This window comes from Cloeon dipterum, chromosome 4 (genome assembly GCF_949628265.1).
Source record: "Cloeon dipterum chromosome 4, ieCloDipt1.1, whole genome shotgun sequence".
NCBI classification, from domain to species: domain Eukaryota; kingdom Metazoa; phylum Arthropoda; class Insecta; order Ephemeroptera; family Baetidae; genus Cloeon; species Cloeon dipterum.
The window spans coordinates 15,294,550-15,316,520 of NC_088789.1; the positions used below are offsets into that span (position 1 = coordinate 15,294,550).

Here is a 21,971-nt window from a genome sequence, read left to right on the forward strand (position 1 = left end):
TTTGACCAATGGCAAATTTGTTTTACTGAAAAAGTTACGTGTGGAGGTGAAAAAACTACATCGAAATTCCAATCTGGACCGAAGATACCTTGATATTTCGGATTTACTATCTGAAATTTTCAGTTTTCGAAAATCGCGATTTCCCAACAAAAGCCCCCGAATTTTTTGCTCAAAATTTCAGGTTACACACTATGAAACACCCCTAACAACATATGTAAAATTCAGGATGGAGAAATAAAGTCGGTAAAATTGACAATTACCCTTAAAAGACTCCCGAACACACACTTATATGTTTAATATTGGTTTGAAGACGAGATGAAAGTTTCGAGTATTGGCGGTTTTAGGTCCATGCGCATTCCTGTCACTAGTCTCCTTGGCAAGCATCGATTAACTGGGGACTGGCGGCGCTGTTGGCGCGGCGAGCACGAAGGGAAGCTGGTCAACTCAAACTCGCGAGTCCGCCCACCGAGCAAGAGCGACGGAGCGAGAGGACGACGAGCGTGAAATGTTTACATTAGAGTGGTGACCACCTCGTTGGTCGACGCGAGCCACGATCAAGCCAGCAGGACGAAGGTCTGACAGATGCGGCCGGCCCCCGCGAAACGGCCTCCGGAGGCGAGATAGCGGCCCCCGACCCCCGCCGATGAGCGGCCGCCGACGCACTTGACAAAATGCAGGCCAAGAAACGCTACCTGCTGGTGCTGCTGTCGTGCGCCTTTCTCGCCTACTGTTACTTCGGCGGATACCGCCTCAAGTCGGGGGCAGAGCCGCCCCCGCAGGCCCCCGACGCCCCCGCCCAGCCCTCGTTCCTCGCCGAGGACGTCGCCCTGAACGCCGACCGCGACCTCGCCTTCTCCCCCAGCGTTCGAAGGTGCGTTTTCCCTGCCTCCTCTTCCCCATCGGCATACACTCGCTCCCTCAGGGTTGCCATGACCTATGCTAACTCAGGGTTGACGTTTCTTAGGTTCCCATGCCGGCCAAGACTTGTATTGGGGGATTTCAGGGTGCGAAACCTTTGTTTTGATTGAAATGAAAAACACCTGGCCCGGCAGGTGAGGAGAGTCCTTGAACCTGAATCTCGAACTGCCTGAAGTGTATTCAGGGTGGCTTCAGGATCAGACAGACGGAAGTGGGTCGCATAGCTGCAATGTTGATTTGACGCCGCAAACGTGTTTATCTGCAGTTTGTTAATTTTTAATTGGCTCTATCGTCTGACACGCGTTTTGTTATGGCCAAAAGTTCAAAGGGGTTACTGTACTCAACTTAACCCAATAATTGCGTAATTTCTATTTTAATAATATAAATAATTGATCACGTTGGATTTGTTTATTCAGATCGTTTGATTTTTTCTATTTTTATTATTATTAATCATGATTAAATATAGAGCAAAACCATTTTTATTTGAATACCGGCACTGCCTAATGATTTATGAAATTATTTTCATTCAAAATGTTTCCAGCTGATTAAAACTGCTCAATGAAAAATTATCACATTAAAAAAATATCGCTACTCAATTAACTCAATACTCAACTCTATCCAATAAAATCAAATTCATATCAATATTGTTCTTTTAATATTTGTTCTACAAGCTTGGATCAATAAAAAATATAAGAGCTTTTTACCGCAAACGTTAAAGTTCATCAATATTCCTAAAGAGGGTTGATTGTTTAACAAACATAAAACTATACAGTTTCACTTTAACGATCTCTTGCTCGCTAAATTACGGAAATTATAAATAGCAGTCGAGACTGATCTTGGGCGGTAAGTACGGCGGCAGCGAAATTCTCAGATTTCCTTATTCAGCACAACTGGCTGGCCACTTGATATATGCCAGGTCGAGTGTGCTCCGCGATAGCAGTTCAAAATGCAACTTTACCGTGCTGCCTCTCCAGCTCTGCAGCTTATCGAAATCTTGAATTTCCAACACACGTGATAGCATTCGTTAATGAATTTCGGGAGTAAATCTCCAAGCGGTCAATTACGCAAGGCTTTTCTTATATAAATTTAATGGCATTGCCTCAGTGTAATTCCAACCAAAATGATTGATAAGAAAGAAACACGTCAGAGAATCGATGGAATGAAATGAACAAGGAAAACGATATTGCGTGGCTTTATATTTTGATTTGATAATTTTCTTATATCTTTTTATGTCCTTATGTCAGCCTAGCAAATCACTTGATGGAAGGCAACGTTTTGCTTAAGAATATGTCTAAGAATATGGTGGCCGCCACAGGGTGGTGCTCCATTCTTTGAAGGTGAAGGGAGCGCCCTGTGGCGGCCACCATAAGAGTAAATAAATTACAGAAAATTTACTCTTCAATATTGGGATAATTTCGCTCCGATTTTTTGTTGTGTATTAAATGCGTCCTCACTTTATTTGGATCAAACGACGAAATATAAATTTTTGGAATTAAGCGCCGCCAGTTTATTTAATACCTGGTTAATTTTCTCAATCACGCCTTATCAGTTTGTAATTTTGATTTTGTCTTATTGAAGTGCCCGTTCTGCATGTAAATCTTTATCAATTAAGTATTCTAAGAATGAAATTGATACCTGACCACTTCATTTAAAGAAATTAGAATATGATGTACCAACCGCTGTTTTTGTCTACCACGTGTAAATTAGATTAATTAACATGGCAGTTGATTCCACTCCTACCAACCATCCCTGTGAAAATCTTATATTAAATTTACATTTTTCCGCTTCTTTGATTGCTTTTATTGCCAATGTCTGTAATGTTTTTTTCTAACTGAACAATTTTCAAAATATGCTATAATATATTTAAAAGAATTCTTCATAGATTTCAACATTCGTTTTCATTTTCACTACCTTTCATAATTACTATTCCTAGGCACTCTTTTCACTTAAGGAGCCCCTTCCTTTAGTGGTATTCTTTGAACTTTGATAAAACCTAGCAACTCTCAGCATAATATATGGCCGTGAAAAAATAAATTCATCAGAGGGAACGTGCGCGTGTGTGGAGCCAGCCGAAAAGAGATCTAAAAAAGAGTAAATCCGCCTTTCCGCTCGTTTCGCTTTTTATCCAGTTTTTTGCGTCAAACTAATGTTATGTCAACTCCAGCAGCAGCCGAGTAGCCGGAAGCTTTTTCATCAATTTCCGCTGCTCATCCTTGCTTTTGCATGCACGCGCGGTTTTTTGCCAGAAAGAGTTATTTCCCAGCCAACCTGCTGCTGCCCGTTTGCTCGTTTCCACCGCCTCCACATTTCTCTTTCCACTCGTTCTCTTCCCGCCGATGGTGATGATGATGATGAGAAAAAGGAGAAAAGGTGCCAGGCTTAATGATCGATTTATTCAAATTTGCGAGACCAATGAATAATGGCCGGTTCGAGTTCCTTTTGCAAATGTGCTAGTTTCTTTTAAAATCCGCCTCACGTGATTTTATCCCTACAAACCAACCTTATTTTCTGATTGTTCGGTGCTTTCTTTGGGATTGGTTCAATATAAACTGAAAATTCCAATTGTCAAAGCAATATTGCTTTTTCCTCCGAAAAAGATATAAAATTTACATTGTAGCGTGCTTATGTTTAAAGTTTGAACTGAAAACTCCATTTTAGTTAGTGCTGCACCCAAATGACCATCATGAATTTCCGCTTCGTCGCCATTATTTATGTTGATTAAACTTGTCCAACGCCGAGAGCACGCGTTTTTCGCAGAACAAGGAAAATCTTGTTAATTGGTCTGTCTCTTTTTCTGCCGCGACGGAGACGAAGCCGCGCCACCAGTCTTATTTCTCTCGTCGAAAATTAGTCGGCTATTTTTATCTGGCTAGTTGGCCGCTTGCTTTTTCAATTCCGCTCTGATTGTGAACAGGCCGACTTTCGGTTCGGCTCGAGTGGAGAGTCAATAAACGCCATCAAAACAAAACACTTAATGTGGCGGCGTACGCGCATCATATATTGCTTGCTTATACAACGGGGCTGCTGCCGGCGTTACGCAAACGCATTTGTTTCTGCGTAATCTTCATTAGCTATTCGAAGGCACGGTCGTCGGCATTCCGAACGCCTTTTATCTCTTCACATTCTGCTTCCAACGTGCGCACTCCCAATTAGCGCGCCGCTCTCGCTTGGGCTCGGTGGTTCGCGAATAAAAAAGGGATGAGTGCGTGCTCCTGTGGGAGTTAAGCTAGCTGAACTTTGCAGCTAATCGACGCTCAATTAAAAGTGAGTGATGCGCTTCGATAGCTGAAATGCGGTTGAAATTTAAAAAAATTTAAAAGCTCCGGGGGTAAGAGCAAAGTGATCAGTGAAATATCTACCCACCGCAGCCTTTTATTTTTAGGCCGATCCAAGGCCTATCAAATTTCCCTTCGCGTCCATTCCAATGCAACTTTGTTGCTTCAAATGGGCTCTGGTTCCTTTCATCTCGACTTGTGCTATAATTAGCAGGAAAGTGTAAGAAAAATATTTCCATGGCAACATTTATTTTTTAATTGGTTTGAATTGACATTGTCGAAATCCTGTTGGCTTGGATCCTCAGATTTGAACAAAAGTAGTGTCTTATTAGACCTATATCAAGCTCTGAAATATTGGGCCAAAATTCGTAAAATTTCATATTTTACAACAGGGGCTCAAAGTTATTTTTTAAAGGTGATTTTTCTATCAAATAATCCCTTTTGCCTGGATTGTTCTCCTTCATACACAAATTCGGCGACAAACATTCTGCTGTAGTTGAATCACTGAAATTAAAATTACAGAGGCAAATAAAGCAAACTGCCTCTAGAGAGCCGCCACAAAAACGATTTCCAATGCAATAAAATGGATACCTCTGACAGCTACCCTAAAAGGAATTATATATGTCGCAACAGGATGTCTATTTATTCTTATCAAGTATTTTTTCTATTTATGTGCTGCTCACAATCAGTTAAGGGATCGCCTTGTATGGCAGGGTCAAAAGGAACTGATAGACAAACAAGTTTAGCAAGAGATATTTTTTCAGGAATGTAAGACCAGGCTTGTTTATCTTTAATAAAAATTGATAATTGTTTCATTATGTTAGTTTCGCAATGATATTTTATTTTTTCCGTCTTTTAGAGACATTTACTCGCACTATGAAACAGGTCACAAGCACAGATGAAAAGAACAAGTAAAGAAACAGAAAACGCTTTCTTGCTTAAAAAGATCTTAATCAAGAATCTCGACCGTAGAGCAGATTTCAATTTATTGTCCCAAGGAAAAACGTTCATAAGTAGATATCTATCAGCCAGAATCTGCCCCAGCATTGAAGGGTATTGAAAATCTATAGGGCACTGATAGGAAAATGTAGAAGTTTGGTATAAACTCGAGTTTTCCCCCTTTCAATAAAATAAAATATTCCTCTCTGCTGCTGCTACGTAACGCAATTTTTCCCTTGCTGGTAAAGGTGGAGTAGCGTGGAGTTGAATGTAGGCGTGCGGACGGAAACTTTTCGAGTAGTACATAAGTCCGTTGGGAAGGCTCGAAGCGATCTTTGCCCTGGGACTATTAGGCCAACAGTTGCATTAGCTCAAACTTGCGCTATCAAACATTCAATGCGAGCGAAAGAGAGTACTACCGTGTGTTCAACGCACCCTGCTCAAGTTTTCCCTGTTCCGAAGTGCTTCTTTTTGCGAAACCTGAACACCTTGTATCGATTATCCATGATACTCACGCTTTTCGTCTTTGCATGCAGGAATTCGACACCGTGCGGGGGGTTTCTAAGAAGCCGCACGCTCTTTTAAAAAAAGGAGCATCATATTATTCTACATTTAACCATTTATTCACATAATGCAAATAAAATGCGCTATTAAAAACTTTAGTTGTTGTTTTTTAATAAAATTTGAACTTCATCCGTTTTAACGTGGCTCACTAAAACTCGAATATTACCAACTGCATTAATATAAAAACTACATTTGGCATGATTTTACAAATGCTTCGATTTTAATTTAAAATTAACAATAATATAAAAATATAGTTATGGTGAATGACCCAAACATAAAATAATAAAAAATGCCAATTTTAAAAAATAAATAAATAAATAATAATAATTTTTTAATACATAAATAGACGAACATTTCGCACTCTTTTTAATGCATGCAAAATATTTCATTTTTCAGTCTAAAATTTGAAAAAAAAAATGAAAATATTTAAAGCACTTAAATTGTATTAACGTGTTTACCACCTGTTTCACAGTGAAAAGTTATTGATTTATTTTTATTTTATTTTATTTATTTTGCTCTTTTTATCCCTGTCCGAGGACCGGGAAGGGCGCGCACTGCACTAGCACGAATGCAGAAACCCGGGTCCCAATAACATCGCGAACGGATAACATGGGCGCACCAGGCCGCACAGGGACCCAGCCCACTGAAAGGCCACTTGCCTCCGCACCGAGGACTGCATAGAAACGCTAAACATTCGTCCCGTGAAGCCAAATCACGCATGCTGGAAAGGTGCAAACCAGCAAGAAGCGAGATGATGCATTTTGGCGCATTGTAATTCCTGAGAAACCCCGAGTTAAATTTCATGCCGTTTTTTTCTTGGCAGATCGTATTATTTATCAAATTGATTTTATAATGGCTACTCCCTAAGGTGACATCAAAGAAGAGAATTCCAATAAGAAATATTAATATCACACATTCTCGTATTGTTCAGCAGCTATTTCGGCCCCGCAGGCCTCATCAGCATAGTGCTCTACCTCCAAAGCAAAATTTATGCCACAGTATTATCTGCAGAGAATTCTGACTCTGCGATCGTTGAAAACGTCCTCCTGCACTCATCTCTTGAGTGAAAACGAAAAGAGAAACAAGTATTGAAAATCTTGACATTCCAGCAACTCTTATCACCCTGTAACAAAAATTCTCTACTGCAACAATAAAATTGCATTAAGCCAAAAATTATATCCCTTCTAATTAGGGCTATTTTCCATGAGTGAAAAACTGTTTTTAACTTGAAATAATTTTAGAAGGGAAAACATAAATATCGAATATCTGCTTGGCTTTATTTTGTTGATATAGCCATAAAAATTGACAGCAAAATTCTTTCTCCCATGATATTCGGTTGAATATTTCGAATGTGAGGGATGTCTCCACCTGCTTCATTAAAACAACTAAATAGCTTCTCGCAGTTGAAAATGAAGAAGTCATTGAGGGAATCTAAATAAATAAATAAATAAATGCATCCCTAAAACCACGTTTTTGACTACAAGTTTATTTGACGACTGTATCGATAAATTTCTGTGTTCTTCTTTCCAAGTTCAACCAAGATGTAAGATCATGATGATGTATCTTTGCTTCCAGGCAGAGCCATGGTCGCGTGCAGGAAAACCCGCTGCGCCAGTGCCGCATGGAGACGTGCTTTGACGTGTCTCGGTGCCGCGGCGGTGAGCTCAAGGTGTACGTGTACCCGACGGACGCGGCGCCCGAACCTAGTCCGACATATCGCAAAATACTTAACGTAATCCTCGAGTCGCGCTACTACACGCCCGACCCGCAGCAGGCGTGCCTCTTCGTGCTCGCCCTCGACACCCTGGACAGGGACAGCCTGTCCGGCGACTATGTGCGCAGCATGCAGTCACGCGTCCAGCACCTCGAGCACTGGAACGACGGTCGCAACCACCTCATCTTCAACCTCTACGCCGGCACGTGGCCAGAATACGACATGAACGACCTCGGATTCGACATCGGTAACTAAAATTATGCTAATTATTATTAGGAAGGAATGTATCTTGACAACTTTCGGACTAGTTATCACATTTTTTGTTTCTTCAAGGCAAGCCGTAATGTCTGCTAAGTGGTATATTTAACAGGTTTTGACTGGATGGTAAAGAATTTGAATACAAAATGTACCGAATCCTAATTAACGTTTGATATTTTCACATATCACATATATTTGAACAACAATTTAGCACTGTTTGACCGGATTTTATGCGTGGCATCCTATTGTAACAACCGAACTAACTTCAACTGAAGTTTGAGCCTTCATTATGGCTTTGCAATAAAAATAATTATGATCCTCGCATATCTAATTTTCTGGCAACCTGAAATGCGATGGGTTTGCCGATATATTATCTTTGCTATTTATTCTGGCTTCAACAGGCGCCTATGTAAGAAATTAAATTAATCACCATATATATTATTCAAATAAAATAGCTTGCATACTCTCTGATGCGTCAGTCTAAAAATAAGTTATAACTGTTAGTTCTTTGAATCAAGCATGATGAGCTAAAATCTGGAATGAGTGAAGAAGCATTTTTAAATATTTAAAAACTTGTTTTCGAGTACTTCATTTAACTCTTTATAGATCTCTAATGAACGCAGCCTTTTTTAATTCATTTTTTCTCTTCCCTCCAAGCTCTTCCTTGTACAATCTCATCGGGTCAGATCTGCACTCTGATCGTAAATATTGTGCGTAATCAGCGTCTTGAAAATGATTTTATCCTCTCGCGTCGACTCGTGGCACTTTGATCGATGGTGATATTTCAAAATACACACAGCGTTAGCTTGCACCAAATGAATAATACATACAATTTCTCTTATTGGCGTTCGAGCGGCCGTTTTTCCAAGGTCTCTGCATAATTTATCAAGCGCCGGCTGCAAAACTCGCAAAACTCACGAAATATTCAAAGCTTTCCGCTGAATACTGAATTAATGCCATAAAAACAAATATGGAAAACGTGAATGTGGTGCGAAAGCGGAAAAATAATGAAAATTCTGCTCGCGATCCCTGGAAAACAATAGATCGTCTAATTGGATGATTGTCCCGGGTTCTCGGCAAAAGCTTACCTAGAATAGCAATAAAACGATTAAAATTATCTCCAAACATCATAGCTATGTTCCAAGGGCGTCAAATTGCACACCAAAGAGGCTAGGCATGGTTAAAAAAGCAATATCAATAGAAGGGATTCAAAACGGCAAAGTGTGATCTAAACTGCGTGAATAGTAAAGCTTTGTCATAAGCGCAGCAGCTTCACCTTTGACACAACTAATCTGTCGGTCGCCGCACCTCTTTTTTCCCTTCGTAAGATAAGTTTCCACGTATGAGTCATTCCAGTGGAGCCACGTGCCCTGCCTCACGTCCACGGATTTCCATCCAATTACCGGTGCAATTCCGTCGCAGCGGGCGACAAATTCGGCCTGTAATCTATCCGCGCCGGGCGAATAGGACGTAAAATTTTTTACTGCCAAACTAAACATAAAAGGGTCATAAAGTGGGCGCGTTTCGCCAACCAGGCCCGCGAAACAAATAATGGAGCAGACGGTTGATAACGTCGTTACAGCCAAATAATTGATTTACATACCCGTCTCGCGAGAGCAATCAGCAACTTTGTTGATTATTTGCGCACACATGACGAGCAACGAACTTACGCGTGCAAGGCGTGCAGGGAAATTGCGTCTGCTGCAGGGCCTGATTGTTTGAGTTACACAAATCGCTTTCTCGCCACCCTTTATTTATTTAGTGATTGAAAAGTTTAAATGAGAGAAATGCACTCTTTTGAGGCTCGAATGAACGGTTAAATCGCAGTGTTAGATCGATGGTTAAATTTCGTTCCCTGTAGATATCTTAAATAGAAGAGAGACAAGCGGACTCAATAAAGGCGCCGAACGCCTTTTTGCTCTCATAAGAACCTCATGAAAAATGCCTCTGGTAAATCGCTTGCCATTATGCTAACGATGAGTGGAAAACTGATTATTTGGTCTCTACTTGCGTCTAAAGAGATGGTCTATTATAATCGCAGAGACACAAATTAAAAGTCGTTTTAAATCGCTTTAATTGTTAATGGATAGTCGCAAATCGAAGAAAGCAGTTAATGCTCTGCTCAGGAAATCCTACACGCTTATTGGCTGACGCAACGCGCATGTCAGCAGCACATTTACCTCAGCAATGCTGGTCACATGTATTGTAAATTACGCTGGAGATGCCGACATGCGCGTTGCGTCAGCCAATCAGGATTTTTCGGGCAGATTATTGACTATTTGCTGCTTTCTTCGATTTCCGTATTTTCGTTCGCTAATAAATCGATACCATCAACTTTTAATGTGTTTTTTCGATTTTAAGTCGATGTATCAACTCTTTAGTTGCAAGTAGACACCAAATAATCGGCTTTACACTCATTGGTAATAGAATGGCAATCGATTTACTCGAGGCATCTAACATAAATGGTCTCTTTAAGGTCTCTAGTTTCTTGGAGGTGCGTTTGAAATATGATAATTAATATCTTATCCTAATCAAGATGCTAAGACTATGAACATTCAGACAAAAATTTGCTCATTCGTGCAAAAGTTTTAAGCCTAGCCATAAATAGAGATGTAGAATTAATTAAATTGCAGCCATGAATATGAGACTGTTCAAAACTGTTTTTTCCGGTCAATATAATTTCCTCTCCAGGCTCGCTTCTTTAGTAAAAAGCGCTATCTTCCACTCCAGTTCTTTCATTATTACTTTCGCGGAAAGTTCATAATATATATTTTTGATTCCCTCCAGCAAATAAAAGCGCCGCCTGCAGATTGGCGGCAATTCTCCAGATGAGTCGTTTTGCAGACGGTCGATTAATTTTTTTCGCTCGCTCGCTCGCACGCTCCTGTCGCAAGTGTGGCAGGGGAGGCGAGAGTTCGGTTTGCTCGTCCTGTGTGCGTTATGATACAATCTGCGAGGGTTTGTTATTTAAGGAGTGATATCATCGGCGCTGCCAAAACAAACACCGTCTGTGGCGGCCGTTAGCCCACAAGTGTGTCGCCTCGTCAATTTCAATTGTTTCCCCGATATTTTTTTGGGGGGATTTTCTTGTCGGTCGGTTAATCGAGCCGGCGAGGAAATGGCAGCGAAAGAATAAACAGAGAGGACAATAAGGAGCTTTCAAATTGCCGTCGTTGGGCATCGATCGACCACAAGGCTAATGAGAATTTTTATTGACTCTCTGGCTGCTCGCTTCTTTTGCGCTCCTCCAGCGAGACGCTCAACACAAACAAACCGAATGTCGGCTTGTATGCAAGATTCAAGGAAACTTTGCAATACTCGCAGAGCCCAAACAAAATGCAAACAGAAAATAAATATTTTGTCCCGTTCCGAGGTGCTTATTAATAATTTAGATTCTCGGAATAGCTTTTAATTATTTCCATGCTATACAGTGCAATTAATTTTTTTTTCTCCCAAGTCCTTTCACATGGGTAATTAAAAGTCTGCTGCCTTATATTTTTTAATTAAAGCTTTTTCTCTGCTATTTATCTCTCGAAAAACTTGTGTCCCAGGCTTGCCTCATTCCCTTAAATTAAACACACCCGCTGACAAAATTTAGCGAACAGTTTCTTATTTTTGCGATGAATCATTTTCGTTTTTGAAAAAACGAGTCTGAAAGCGCGTCTGATTTTGCTTAGGTTACGCGATGTTGGCGAGAGCGAGTGCGCCGGTGTCGATCCTGCGCCCAGGCTTTGACATCTCGATTCCACTTTTCCACCGCAACCACCTGGAAAAGGGTGGCGAGCCGGGTCTGGTCAACGCGGTCAACTTCCCCGGCACCAAGAAGTACTTGCTGGCCTTTAAGGGCAAACGCTACGTGCACGGCATCGGCTCGGAGACACGCAACTCGCTGTACCACTTGCACAACAGCCGCGACGTCATCCTGGTGACCACTTGCAAGCACGGTCGCAGCTGGAGGGACCTGCAGGACGAGCGATGTGATGAGGACAACGCTGAGTACGATAGGCAAGTATTTTGCTATATTGTTAACGAGTGTCAAGGCAATAGGATACAATTCGACGAGCACTTTGGGGTCTATTACCAGCAGCTCAATGTCAGAAATGGGAAATGGCAAAAGGTGGTTGTTAATTAAAACGTCAAATGCACAAATAGCACAACAGGCTGGCATTTTTTGTTTATTTATTTTTAATGTCGTTTCTCTGTTTTAAAGTTTGCTAAATTTTCCAAAATGTGTTTTGTTTTTGGTTTAGGTACGACTATGAAGTGCTCTTGCAGAATTCCACGTTTTGCCTTGTGCCTCGAGGTCGTCGACTTGGCTCTTTTAGATTTTTAGAGGCCTTGCAAGCAGGCTGCATTCCGGTGCTGCTCGCCAATGGCTGGGTGCTGCCGTTCGATTCTGTCATCGACTGGTCCCTGGCCGCCGTTTGGGCCGACGAAAGACTGTTGCTGCAGGTAACCGCTTTCTCGTTCAACTCCTTGTATGTACAAAAAAGCTCATGACTCATGCAGTCTTACAACCATCACTCTTGAATATAATACATGGCCGCGAAAAGCACTCCACCTATGATATGTTTATTCAGGCGGAATCTAATTAATCATGACAGCTATATCCAGGCCCCGTAGATAACATATATTTTGCCACGCATTAATATATTTGCACCTGCTGGACTGCTGCCAGATTGAATCATATTTTCACGTGGCTTTAAATAAGATCATTTTAAGTGTCATAATTATAAAAAATTGATTGCTGGTTAATCTTGCATCTGTAACTTTTAAAATTTATATGTGCAGGTGCCAGATTCAATCCGTTCAATAGAGGTTGCCAAGCTGATCTCTCTGAGACAGTGGACGCAGATCCTGTGGGAGAGGTACTTCTCATCAATCGAAAAAATCGTGCATACGACCCTCGAGGTGAGCCCTTTTGTGTATTCTCAGCGTTCGTTCTCACGCCTGGCTCGTTTTGCAGATTGTGTTTGACCGAGTGTCCCAGGAGATCGCGGGCTCAAGGAGCGGGCTTATCTGGAACTCGGCGCCCGGTGCTCTTTTCTCACTGCCTCAGTTCTCGGACACGTGGTCGCAGTACCCCTTCTACACAGAAGCTTTAGGCTCTGAAGTCGGCCCCAACTTCACTGCGGTGATCTACTCGCATCCTGCCACTACTAACATTTCACCAAATGCTAACACGCCACTAATAAGACTGCTAAAAAGCCTTGGGAAGTCTCTTCATTTATCCAGGGTAAGTTATTTTACTTTTTTAACACAAATATTTAAAATATACTTTTGAAGTTGTTGTCAATAAAATCCATTCACAAAATTATGATTAAAATAGGCAAAATAGTACAGCGCTGAATAATTTTTTTGGAAATTTAAATCAATTTTAAGTTCATCAACAATCTTGTGTCATCCTCAAATGTATTCTATAGTCTCTAGAATCGTATTAAAAAAATAAATTGGATGCCCCATTTATCGTTGTTTTGCTGCTTTCAGGTGATAGTCCTGTGGTCAGTAGAGCGGCCACCCCCGCCAAGATCGCATTGGCCCATCCTTCCTGTTCCTCTGACAATTTTGCACAACACTGCGGGCATTTCGGCCCGTTTCCGGCCGCAGCCGCTCATTGAAACGGCCGCAGTACTTTCCTTGGATGACGATTCTCTCTTGTCGACCGATGAGATCGACTTCGCCTACAACGTTTGGAGATCGTTTCCAGACAGAATAGTTGGATACCCCGCCAGGTCACATTTTTGGGACGACGCTAAGGTGATTAAACATTAGCTTCGTGAATTTAAATTATCAAATCAAAATTGAGTTTTTTAGCAAAACAATTTCCTTTGTATATATTGATTAACAAGTTAAGAGATATTTTACCGAGTTTTTTTGTAAGCTTTGGTTAGTATATCAAATTGACTTAAATAATACATTTTTAATCGTGCTAGTTATGAAATTATAATTTTTGGAAAAAGATGTTAATTGGAGGAAAAATCCCCAATTTAATTTAAACCAAATTTCAGGCCACTTGGGGCTACACTTCGAAGTGGACGAACGATTATTCTTTAGTGTTGACCGGTGCTGCTTTTTATCATCACTACTATCACCACCTGTACACGTACGGCCTAGGGCCGCTTCTTCATAAAACAGTCGAGCAAAGTCAGAATTGCGAGGATATTCTGATGAACTTTTTAGTCAGCCATGTGACCAGGAGGCCGCCCATAAAGGTGACTCAGCGCAAGGTCTACAAGGAGAACCCTGCTAGTGGCTCCAGGTGAGTTTGCAAACTCGATGATCGTCTCTTGTTGTGACAATTAATGGTTGCTCGTCCGCAGATCGCCGTGGAACGATCCTGACCACTTCGTGCAGCGGCAGACCTGCCTGAATACATTTGCAGCCGTCTTCGGTTACATGCCACTGTTACGTTCCAATATGAGACTTGACCCTGTCCTTTTCAAAGACTCAGTTTCTAATATGCGCAAAAAGTACCGCCAGATCGAACTTGTTATGAGCTAGCACTGCGCTGCCATTTGTTGATAATGCCATATTACATTAATTTTTAGTGAGTAATCGCCACACATGAATTGTTGATTTCTTTCTTTGTGCCCTAAATCAAACTAGAAAGACTACTATTTTTTGTACAAGCCCTGAAAACTGTTTGAACAGAACAAAATGTATCGCACTTTCCATTTTTACTTGTCCTGTTGTTATCATGTGTTAGTGCACTGTGATTTTTATATTTTTAATTTTCTTCAACGTGTAATGGAGCTATCTTTCTTACTGCCCGTCGTCTTGAATTTAAGTGCAACAAACGAGTTTTTACTACACTGAACACAAGTGAGACACTTGTAATGATAGTGCCCCCACACTTGCATGTATTTACTCTTCTCTCATCGCCTCAAAATGCGCATTCACATACTTCCATACGAGAAACAAACCATATCTTATGCTTCATGTAATCACACACCACCTTGTAACTGTTTATCGACTTTTAAGTTGTTTCTTTTGGTACTGCCTAATAATGGTAATGATGACGATAACAATAAACTAATTTGTTTAAATAAAATTGTAAAATTGAATTAACTGGTGTTTTATTTTTAAGTATGATTTATTTTCTTTGAATTGAAACTTTAGGATGACCTTTTCTAATTAAATCAAATTTGTGCAATCTGTAAAAACTCTGTATGAATGCGCTACACAAAAACGGGGTAATTGATTTTCCAGAGGAGCTTCTGCGTTGCGTGCAGCGTCACTTACACACTGGCAGACAGATTGCGTCGATTAACAATGTTCATGAATAAGCTCTGACCACTCTGCAGTATTTTAGTGGAAAGACTGGAAAAAAAACTGGGTTGAGAATTCAAGGCAATTTGCTGCTGGGTACATCAATAACAAAAACCGTGCTTAGGGCGGCCTAGCAGTGAGTGGACAGCAAGGCTTAACGCGGAATGTACGTAATTCGCGTCCTGCTATGGAGGGTAGGAACGGAACAATTAGTGAACCTCAGCCAGACCGGATTTTTGTGGTGCATCAACATCAACAGCATGCCGCAGTGCGCAACAACGGCCGGATTTTTGATAATTACCCTAATTACTCCAGCCGTGAGGTAAATTTTAAACTTAAGGCATAAAACGTTAAGTTTTACCTGCTCTACAAAAGTCTAAAATATTTTAACAAACATTGTTATGCAAATAATGCCATCGTCGATCGATGCGTCTTTTGTAGAGTTAAAGAGTATAAAATATACCATGTCAAAATATTATCATTATGATTGAATGAAATCTTGCTTCAAAATTCAAATATGGATTATTTCCAGTGTTAAATCCCGTAAGGATTTTTAATCTTCTCGGAACCGAGCTTCATGATAACTCGCATGCTCCGTCGAATCTAACCATTTTCTTCTATAGATAGGAGGGATAATAAGATATAACTCTTAGCACGCTGGATTCTACACGGTGTCAATAATTTAGCCAAAAACTAAAACATCAAAATTCTTTGAGTTTTCAATCTAAACCACATTTTTGCGAGTTGTATAGAATTAAGTTTTATTGATACAACAAAACAATGTAAACCTTTTAATATCGAGAAGTTTTTTTAATGGGACAATTTTGCTTGTTTATCTGTTTAAATTAATTGATGATTTTCTTCAAAGATAAGATAATTATGATATAGATACAGCATTAAGCACTTGATGCAGCAGTTTGTTGTGGGGGTTTTTGTGGAAAAACTATTTTCTTGGTTTATCATAAAAATATTTTGATATTTATTATTTATAAATTGATCAAAATGAGACTGTGCCAAAACGTGCTAATTAATACAAAACCGGTGAGTAATTAAAAATGAATTAGCATGAAAGAACATCTGAAAACAAAAGCTTTGACAATGAATTGAAATTCAGCTTTGTGTGTGACAATGAATGAGTCACGAGTGGGCAGCCGTGAAAGTGCCTATATAGTTGTGCGTGTGTCTGGCTAGTGTGCTAGAACGGCAACACCGCCAGCTAGCCATCTGCTCTGTTGAAAACGGAAAGGTTAGGGTCCGCTACACAAAACAGCTTGTTGAGTCTCTTCCCCTTTGTTTTGGTCCGGCAGCCGCATCAGACGCCCGCAGACCTAGACGTGAACGACGTCCAGCTGGAGTTGCACGCCTGTGTCCACAATAGTAATGGTAAAAATTAGAGAAGCTGCTTAGTAATATTCCTAAAACAAAATGGACTAATTTTCTATTTTTGGCCATATAGACATGATGCTAGGGGATGGCAGCAAGTGGCGGAACAAGAGCTGGCACCTCCCTTCCTGCATTCCGATCACCGTAATCGTTTCCCTGATCATCCTGTTGGTGATTCTGCCCTTCCTGGATGAAAGGATCAGCGCCCAGGACGAAAGGGACAGCTTGGAATCCGCAGTTGTCAGTGCTAAATGCCACAAAACGTGCAGGTTGTACTACGATCTTGGGGAGTTATGTAATTTTATGACTGAATGGATTAATGAAATCGCAGTGCTTCGTTAGTGGAGAGCATCCCTGAGGGTTTGGCGTACAGACCAAGCGAGGTAATCCACTCAGCCACCTACGACACCTGGCAGCACTTGCTGCAGATTGCCGAGAACTCAATTGAAATCGCGTCTCTCTACTGGACCCTAAAGGGCTCTGAAGTTTACCCATACCCGTCAGCAAAAAAGGTAATTAACTATTTTTAATCATTTCAAGTATAAGCAAAAAGCGTTTTACTTTTTAGAATAATAATATGGTAATTAAATTTGATTATAGTGAAAATAAAATTAAAATTCGAATTTTACCCTCAAAGGAATTTATGGGATAAAGACAAGATTGGGAGCTTCATTTTTAAGATTTTAAACAACTGGAAAATAAGATCTCAGGGTAGAAAGATTTTTCCAAGATTGAACGTAAAGTATATTGAATTTATTTTGAAATTAAGAGTGCATGTAAGAGTAATTAATAACCAATACTGGATCGATTATGTCATCAGTCTCTCTCATTTCAATTTTAGAACTGTCTTCTGATATACATGCCATACAATCTTGAAAATATCTCATTCCTTCTAGAGATTTAATTTTTCCTTCTTAACATCTGAAAATTTTTATGATTAATTTCCAGGGAGAAGAAATTCTGCATGGATTGATGCAAGCTGGGGTTCAGAGGAAAATCAAAATTAGAATTGCTCAAAATGCACCCAGCCCAGAAAACCCAAACCTGGACACCGAGTTCCTCCAGAAACACGGAGCAGCTGAAGTAAGTTTAGTGTAAATTGTGCTCACCCCTTTCCACACTAAAGCTCAACTTCAGGTGCGAAGCTTGAACTTCCAAAAGCTAGTTGGCGGGGGAGTGCTGCATACGAAATTCTGGATCGTGGACCGCAAACATGCCTACGTGGGAAGCGCCAACATGGACTGGAGGTCACTCACTGAGGTGAAAGAAATCTGATAAAGCGCCAATTCAATGCTGATTGGGGCCAATTTGCAGGTCAAGGAAATGGGATTTGCTATGTACAATTGCAGTTGCCTCGCAGCTGACCTGGGAAAAATATTTGATGTGAGAAGCAGTTTGTCCTGTCATAATATTAGTCATAATTGAATGAAATGCTTAAGGTCTACTGGTACCTAGGGAAAGAGGGTGCCAAAGTTCCAGACAAGTGGCCAGGGCAGTTCAACACAAAATTCAACAAGGAGCACCCAATGAATCTCACTTTCAATGGCACCACATCCTCAGATGTGTTCCTATCGGTATGGAAAGACTCTTACATTTCTATTATTGGTACTAAAGAATAATTTTCAGAGCTCACCGCCCCAGTTCTGTCCAAAAGGCCGCACCTCAGACATCGATACTGTACTTGATGTGATTGGCTCTGCTGATAAGTTCATTCACATTGCTGTGATGGATTATTTTCCACTAACAATCTACACACCAAAAATCAAGTATGTTATGAACAGGAAAAATTGCTCATTTAACTTATCATAATTCAATTAGGCACTGGCCTGTTATTGATGACGCTCTTCGAAGCGCTGCTGTGGACCGAAAGGTAAATATCAAGCTCCTTGTGAGCCACTGGAACCACACTCGGCCATCAATGAAATACTTTGTTGAATCTCTGACTACACTGACGCAATCGTTTTCCTGGGTCAAAATTGAGGCGGTAACATAATATAAATTTTAAAAAAATGGTGTAATTTTTATGATATTATATTTGCAGAAATTTTTTGAGGTTCCAAGTTCAGCAGCTCAAAGCAAAATCCCATTTGCAAGAGTCAATCACAATAAGTACATGGTCACCGACAACACGGCCTACATAGGTACCGAAGCCAAAGCGATCTTTTTTTAAAAATCACAAACCTAATCCCTTGATTTTAAGGCACGTCTAATTGGTCTGGAGACTATTTCATCAACACTGGGGGAGCGGCTGTGGTCGTGAAAGACCAAAACGATATTCTAGACGACGAAAGAGTTAACGAAGACAGTTTGAGGTCGCAACTGGAGGAGGTTTTCAACAGAGATTGGAACTCCCCCTACGCCACTCCCATCAGTCAACAATCAAGCCAAAGACTCTTAAGCATTTAAATATATTGCTCACTTCACTCGACGGTTTCACTTAAGTTAAACTGGGAAATCTTAGAGGAAGATGTAAATACACATTTGGTAACAGTTTATGGTTTTTATTTGCTACCCTAAAACGCACATTTCAACTCTCTCAGGGTTAATAATAAAAATGAGTTTTTCCCTAGTAGCCTGAATTTGGTGTAAGGAAATGAGAGTTTACGGGATGATTTTGAGAGAAAAGACTGAAAAGTTCACCACTTAGCTTCGGCTTGATAATATTACTTGATCTACTTTTTCTTCTCTTGCTTCTCCTTCTGTGAGGCCAGGTACTTTTCCCTCGCCTTCTTGCCCTCAGTCAACAAGCTTCTCTCCACTTCGCTAAGCTTTGGCAGCACTTTGGTGATCACTCCAGTGCCCAAGGTTGTACTGCCGTCGCGAATTGTGAACCTCTGACCTTGTTCCAACACCATGGGCTTGAACAGCTGAATCTGAAGTCTGCAAAGAGAAGAATTTTAATTGTATGAGAATGCTGAATTGTCGAGTTGAATTTTAATGACAACAGTTGAAGCTAAAATTCATCCAATTTAAACTACCAAAGAGACTTTATGGCCTTATTTATATCAATAATAAATATATAGATTGAAAAGGGCGGTTATTTCTGGGGAAAAACACTTGGACGGTATTTTTGCCAAACTCTGGTTTTGATTGCTACACCAAACCTGACAGATCTAAAAAATTGCACAGGGAGCATGTGACTCTTTAATTTTCGTTCGTCTCTTAGCACTATTTTATAATTCATTCAATCTACTGACTGAAGAGATTAACTAATTCCAACAGGATTTTCTTCATCTTTTTCCAGATTTTCATATTGATAATTATTGTTCATTTTGATTCTGTTTAATGAATTTGCTTTACCATTAATGATTAAAAAATAAACTTTTGAAAAGAGCCTTCAGCATACCATTTCAGGCTGGTAAGACCAAAAAAATATGAATACTTTGGAGCACATGAGACCTATTAATATTTTATGCTACGAAATAGCTCAAATAGCCGAGATCCGCGGATAATTGAGCATCAGCCAATTATTTGTTTGAATTAGCTGGACCATTAATGCATACAAATATTTTCTTTAAAAAAAAGTTTGATCATTGCATCCTTTAAGCAGTGAAACAGTGTAGTCTAAAGGTTCTTATCCAATTTTTTGTAGTGCCAAAACTGTAAAATAAAAATGAGACAAACCTTGCATCTTCTCCCGGCATGATCATTTCCTTGTCGGGGATCTGCACTCTGATGGGCATATCCCAGGTTTTAGAGAACATTTGCATCTGGGCGAAAGACATGAAAGGCCTGGACCGACCACCTTCCTCCTTGGTCAAAACATAAACCTGCAATTCAAAGTGACGTTTTAATCCTGTTTTAATTGGCAACTTGATTATTTTTACCTGTCCTTCGACGTTGTCAACAAACTTGAGAGTTCCAGGTTTGCAGAGAATCATGCCTCTCTTGACATCCTCCCTCTTGACTCCCCTTACAAGAGCTCCAACCTGGTCACCAGCGTGGGCCTCCTCCAGAATTTGGTGAAACATTTCAACTCCAGTCACGGTGGACTTGATGACTTTATTGTGTCCGACAAACTCGGCATCCTGGCCCTTCTTCAGGGTTCCTCTTTCTAGGCGGCCAGTGACCACGGTTCCTCGCCCAGGAATAGAATAAACGCCTTCCACAGGCATCATGAAGGGCTTGTCCAGTTCTCGGATAGGAGTTGGGATTGAGGTGTCTACAGCTTCCAAAAGTTTCATCACAGCCTCAGAACCTGATTTAAGACGACGCTAGTTATTTCAAACAAGCAGGACAGAATGAGGGTACCAATTTCAGGGTTCTTTCCCTCCAGGGCACACAGAGCGGATCCCTTGACAATGGGCAAATTGTCTCCATCGTAGCCCATTTCAGTCAAAAGCTCACGAATCTCCATTTCGACCAGCTCAACCATCTCCTGATCGGCAGCATCAACTTTGTTGATGAAAACGACCATGTGGTTGATTCCAATCTGCTTGGCGAGGAGCAAATGCTCTCTGGTCTGGGGCATAGCGCCGTCAGTTGCGGCAACAACCAAGATCGCTCCATCCATTTGTGAAGTTCCAGTGATCATGTTCTGCAAAAATAATTAAAAATCGCCCTTTTTACTTGAAAAGAAGCCAAACCTTAATGTAATCGGCGTGTCCCGGACAATCAGTGTGACCATAATGCCTACTATCTGTAGAGTACTCAATGTGGGCGACGTTAATGGTGATTCCTCTAGCCTTTTCCTCAGGCGCATTGTCAATGTCAGCGTACGCCTTCGCCTTGGCCAACTCTTTGTCTGATAGAACTTTGGTGATGGCTGCTGTGAGGGTGGTTTTGCCGTGGTCAACGTGGCCAATGGTACCGACATTGCAGTGCGGTTTGTCCCTCTGGAAAACCTTCTTTTCTGTGGCAACCGCGTAAAACCTCTGGAATGTTACTGTTGGACTCGCCCTCTTACAAAGCGTATTGGCCCCCTGCAAAATAAATAGCTTTCATCCTGATCGCACGTTTAAGAAAAAATCGTAAATGGCCTACGGTGTGAGATAGAATAAAAGGCTCCCGTCCAATAAGCAGCTTCTTCAGGGAATGCCGAAAAACTGAAAACAAAACAAGATTTTTTTGAACCATTTTTACTTTTTATATCATACAAATTATGTATGTATGTATATCATATTGGTTGAAGCACTTCAAAAAATGAAAAAATCATTAATGAACAATTTTAATTTAGGAATTAAATCTAGCATCAGATAATAATCACAGCACCACGGGGATTAGTAAATAAAAAATATAAAAAATTCAAGCATTAAGGGTTCAAAATACGCCGGCAGCATGCTGCATGATGGAGGCTCGGGCTACCCAAGTTACATCATACAATTTAGTCTAATTTTTTTAGCAATCTAAGTTACCTGGCACTGAGCAGGCTCTGATGATGTTTAACGTTGCCATTTTTACTTAATTAACAACCCAATATTCTCAAAAATGAGCCAGATTGCGCTCTTTTCGAATTAATTCACCCCAAAAACCCGTGAGGCTCACGTTCACGGTCAACTCGAAGCGGTTCGGTTAGTCTATATGTATTTCAATAATTTGAGTTGTCTGAGATACCGGTGAAATTTCCAGTGTTTATCTGGCTTTTAGTCAGCTAAAAATGATTTAAGCACTGGTACTAACCGGTATTTTAATGTTGAAGCGATAGTAAACCG

The 21,971-nt window shown here is 40.6% G+C and overlaps 3 protein-coding genes across 3 annotated transcripts; 2 read left to right on the top strand and 1 right to left on the bottom strand.

Moving 5' to 3' along the window:
* Positions 1–430: 430 nt before the first annotated feature.
* Positions 431–14,732, top strand: ttv (exostosin glycosyltransferase 1 ttv). Its single transcript, XM_065488286.1, has 9 exons — positions 431–871; positions 7,272–7,657; positions 11,346–11,673; positions 11,919–12,120; positions 12,460–12,579; positions 12,635–12,904; positions 13,156–13,425; positions 13,677–13,927; positions 13,989–14,732. The coding sequence occupies exons 1-9, from the start codon at positions 672–674 to the stop codon at positions 14,167–14,169; spliced, it is 2,208 nt and encodes a 735-aa protein (XP_065344358.1). The 5' UTR covers positions 431–671; the 3' UTR covers positions 14,170–14,732.
* A 1,382-nt stretch (positions 14,733–16,114) lies between these two features.
* Pld3 (Phospholipase D family member 3) lies at positions 16,115–18,810 on the top strand. The gene is made up of 11 exons (XM_065488783.1): positions 16,115–16,320; positions 16,394–16,589; positions 16,652–16,832; positions 17,269–17,403; positions 17,458–17,580; positions 17,635–17,703; positions 17,760–17,894; positions 17,947–18,086; positions 18,139–18,304; positions 18,362–18,461; positions 18,521–18,810. Exons 2-11 carry the CDS (start codon positions 16,396–16,398, stop codon positions 18,724–18,726), a joined length of 1,449 nt encoding a protein of 482 aa, XP_065344855.1. The 5' UTR covers positions 16,115–16,320; positions 16,394–16,395; the 3' UTR covers positions 18,727–18,810.
* mEFTu1 (mitochondrial translation elongation factor Tu 1) lies at positions 18,801–21,828 on the bottom strand. The gene is made up of 7 exons (XM_065488782.1): positions 21,675–21,828; positions 21,304–21,365; positions 20,907–21,242; positions 20,572–20,857; positions 20,148–20,518; positions 19,945–20,090; positions 18,801–19,200 (listed from the first exon to the last, which is right to left on the bottom strand). The coding sequence occupies exons 1-7, from the start codon at positions 21,712–21,714 to the stop codon at positions 18,993–18,995; spliced, it is 1,449 nt and encodes a 482-aa protein (XP_065344854.1). The 5' UTR covers positions 21,715–21,828; the 3' UTR covers positions 18,801–18,992.
* Between the last annotated feature and the right edge of the window lie 143 nt (positions 21,829–21,971).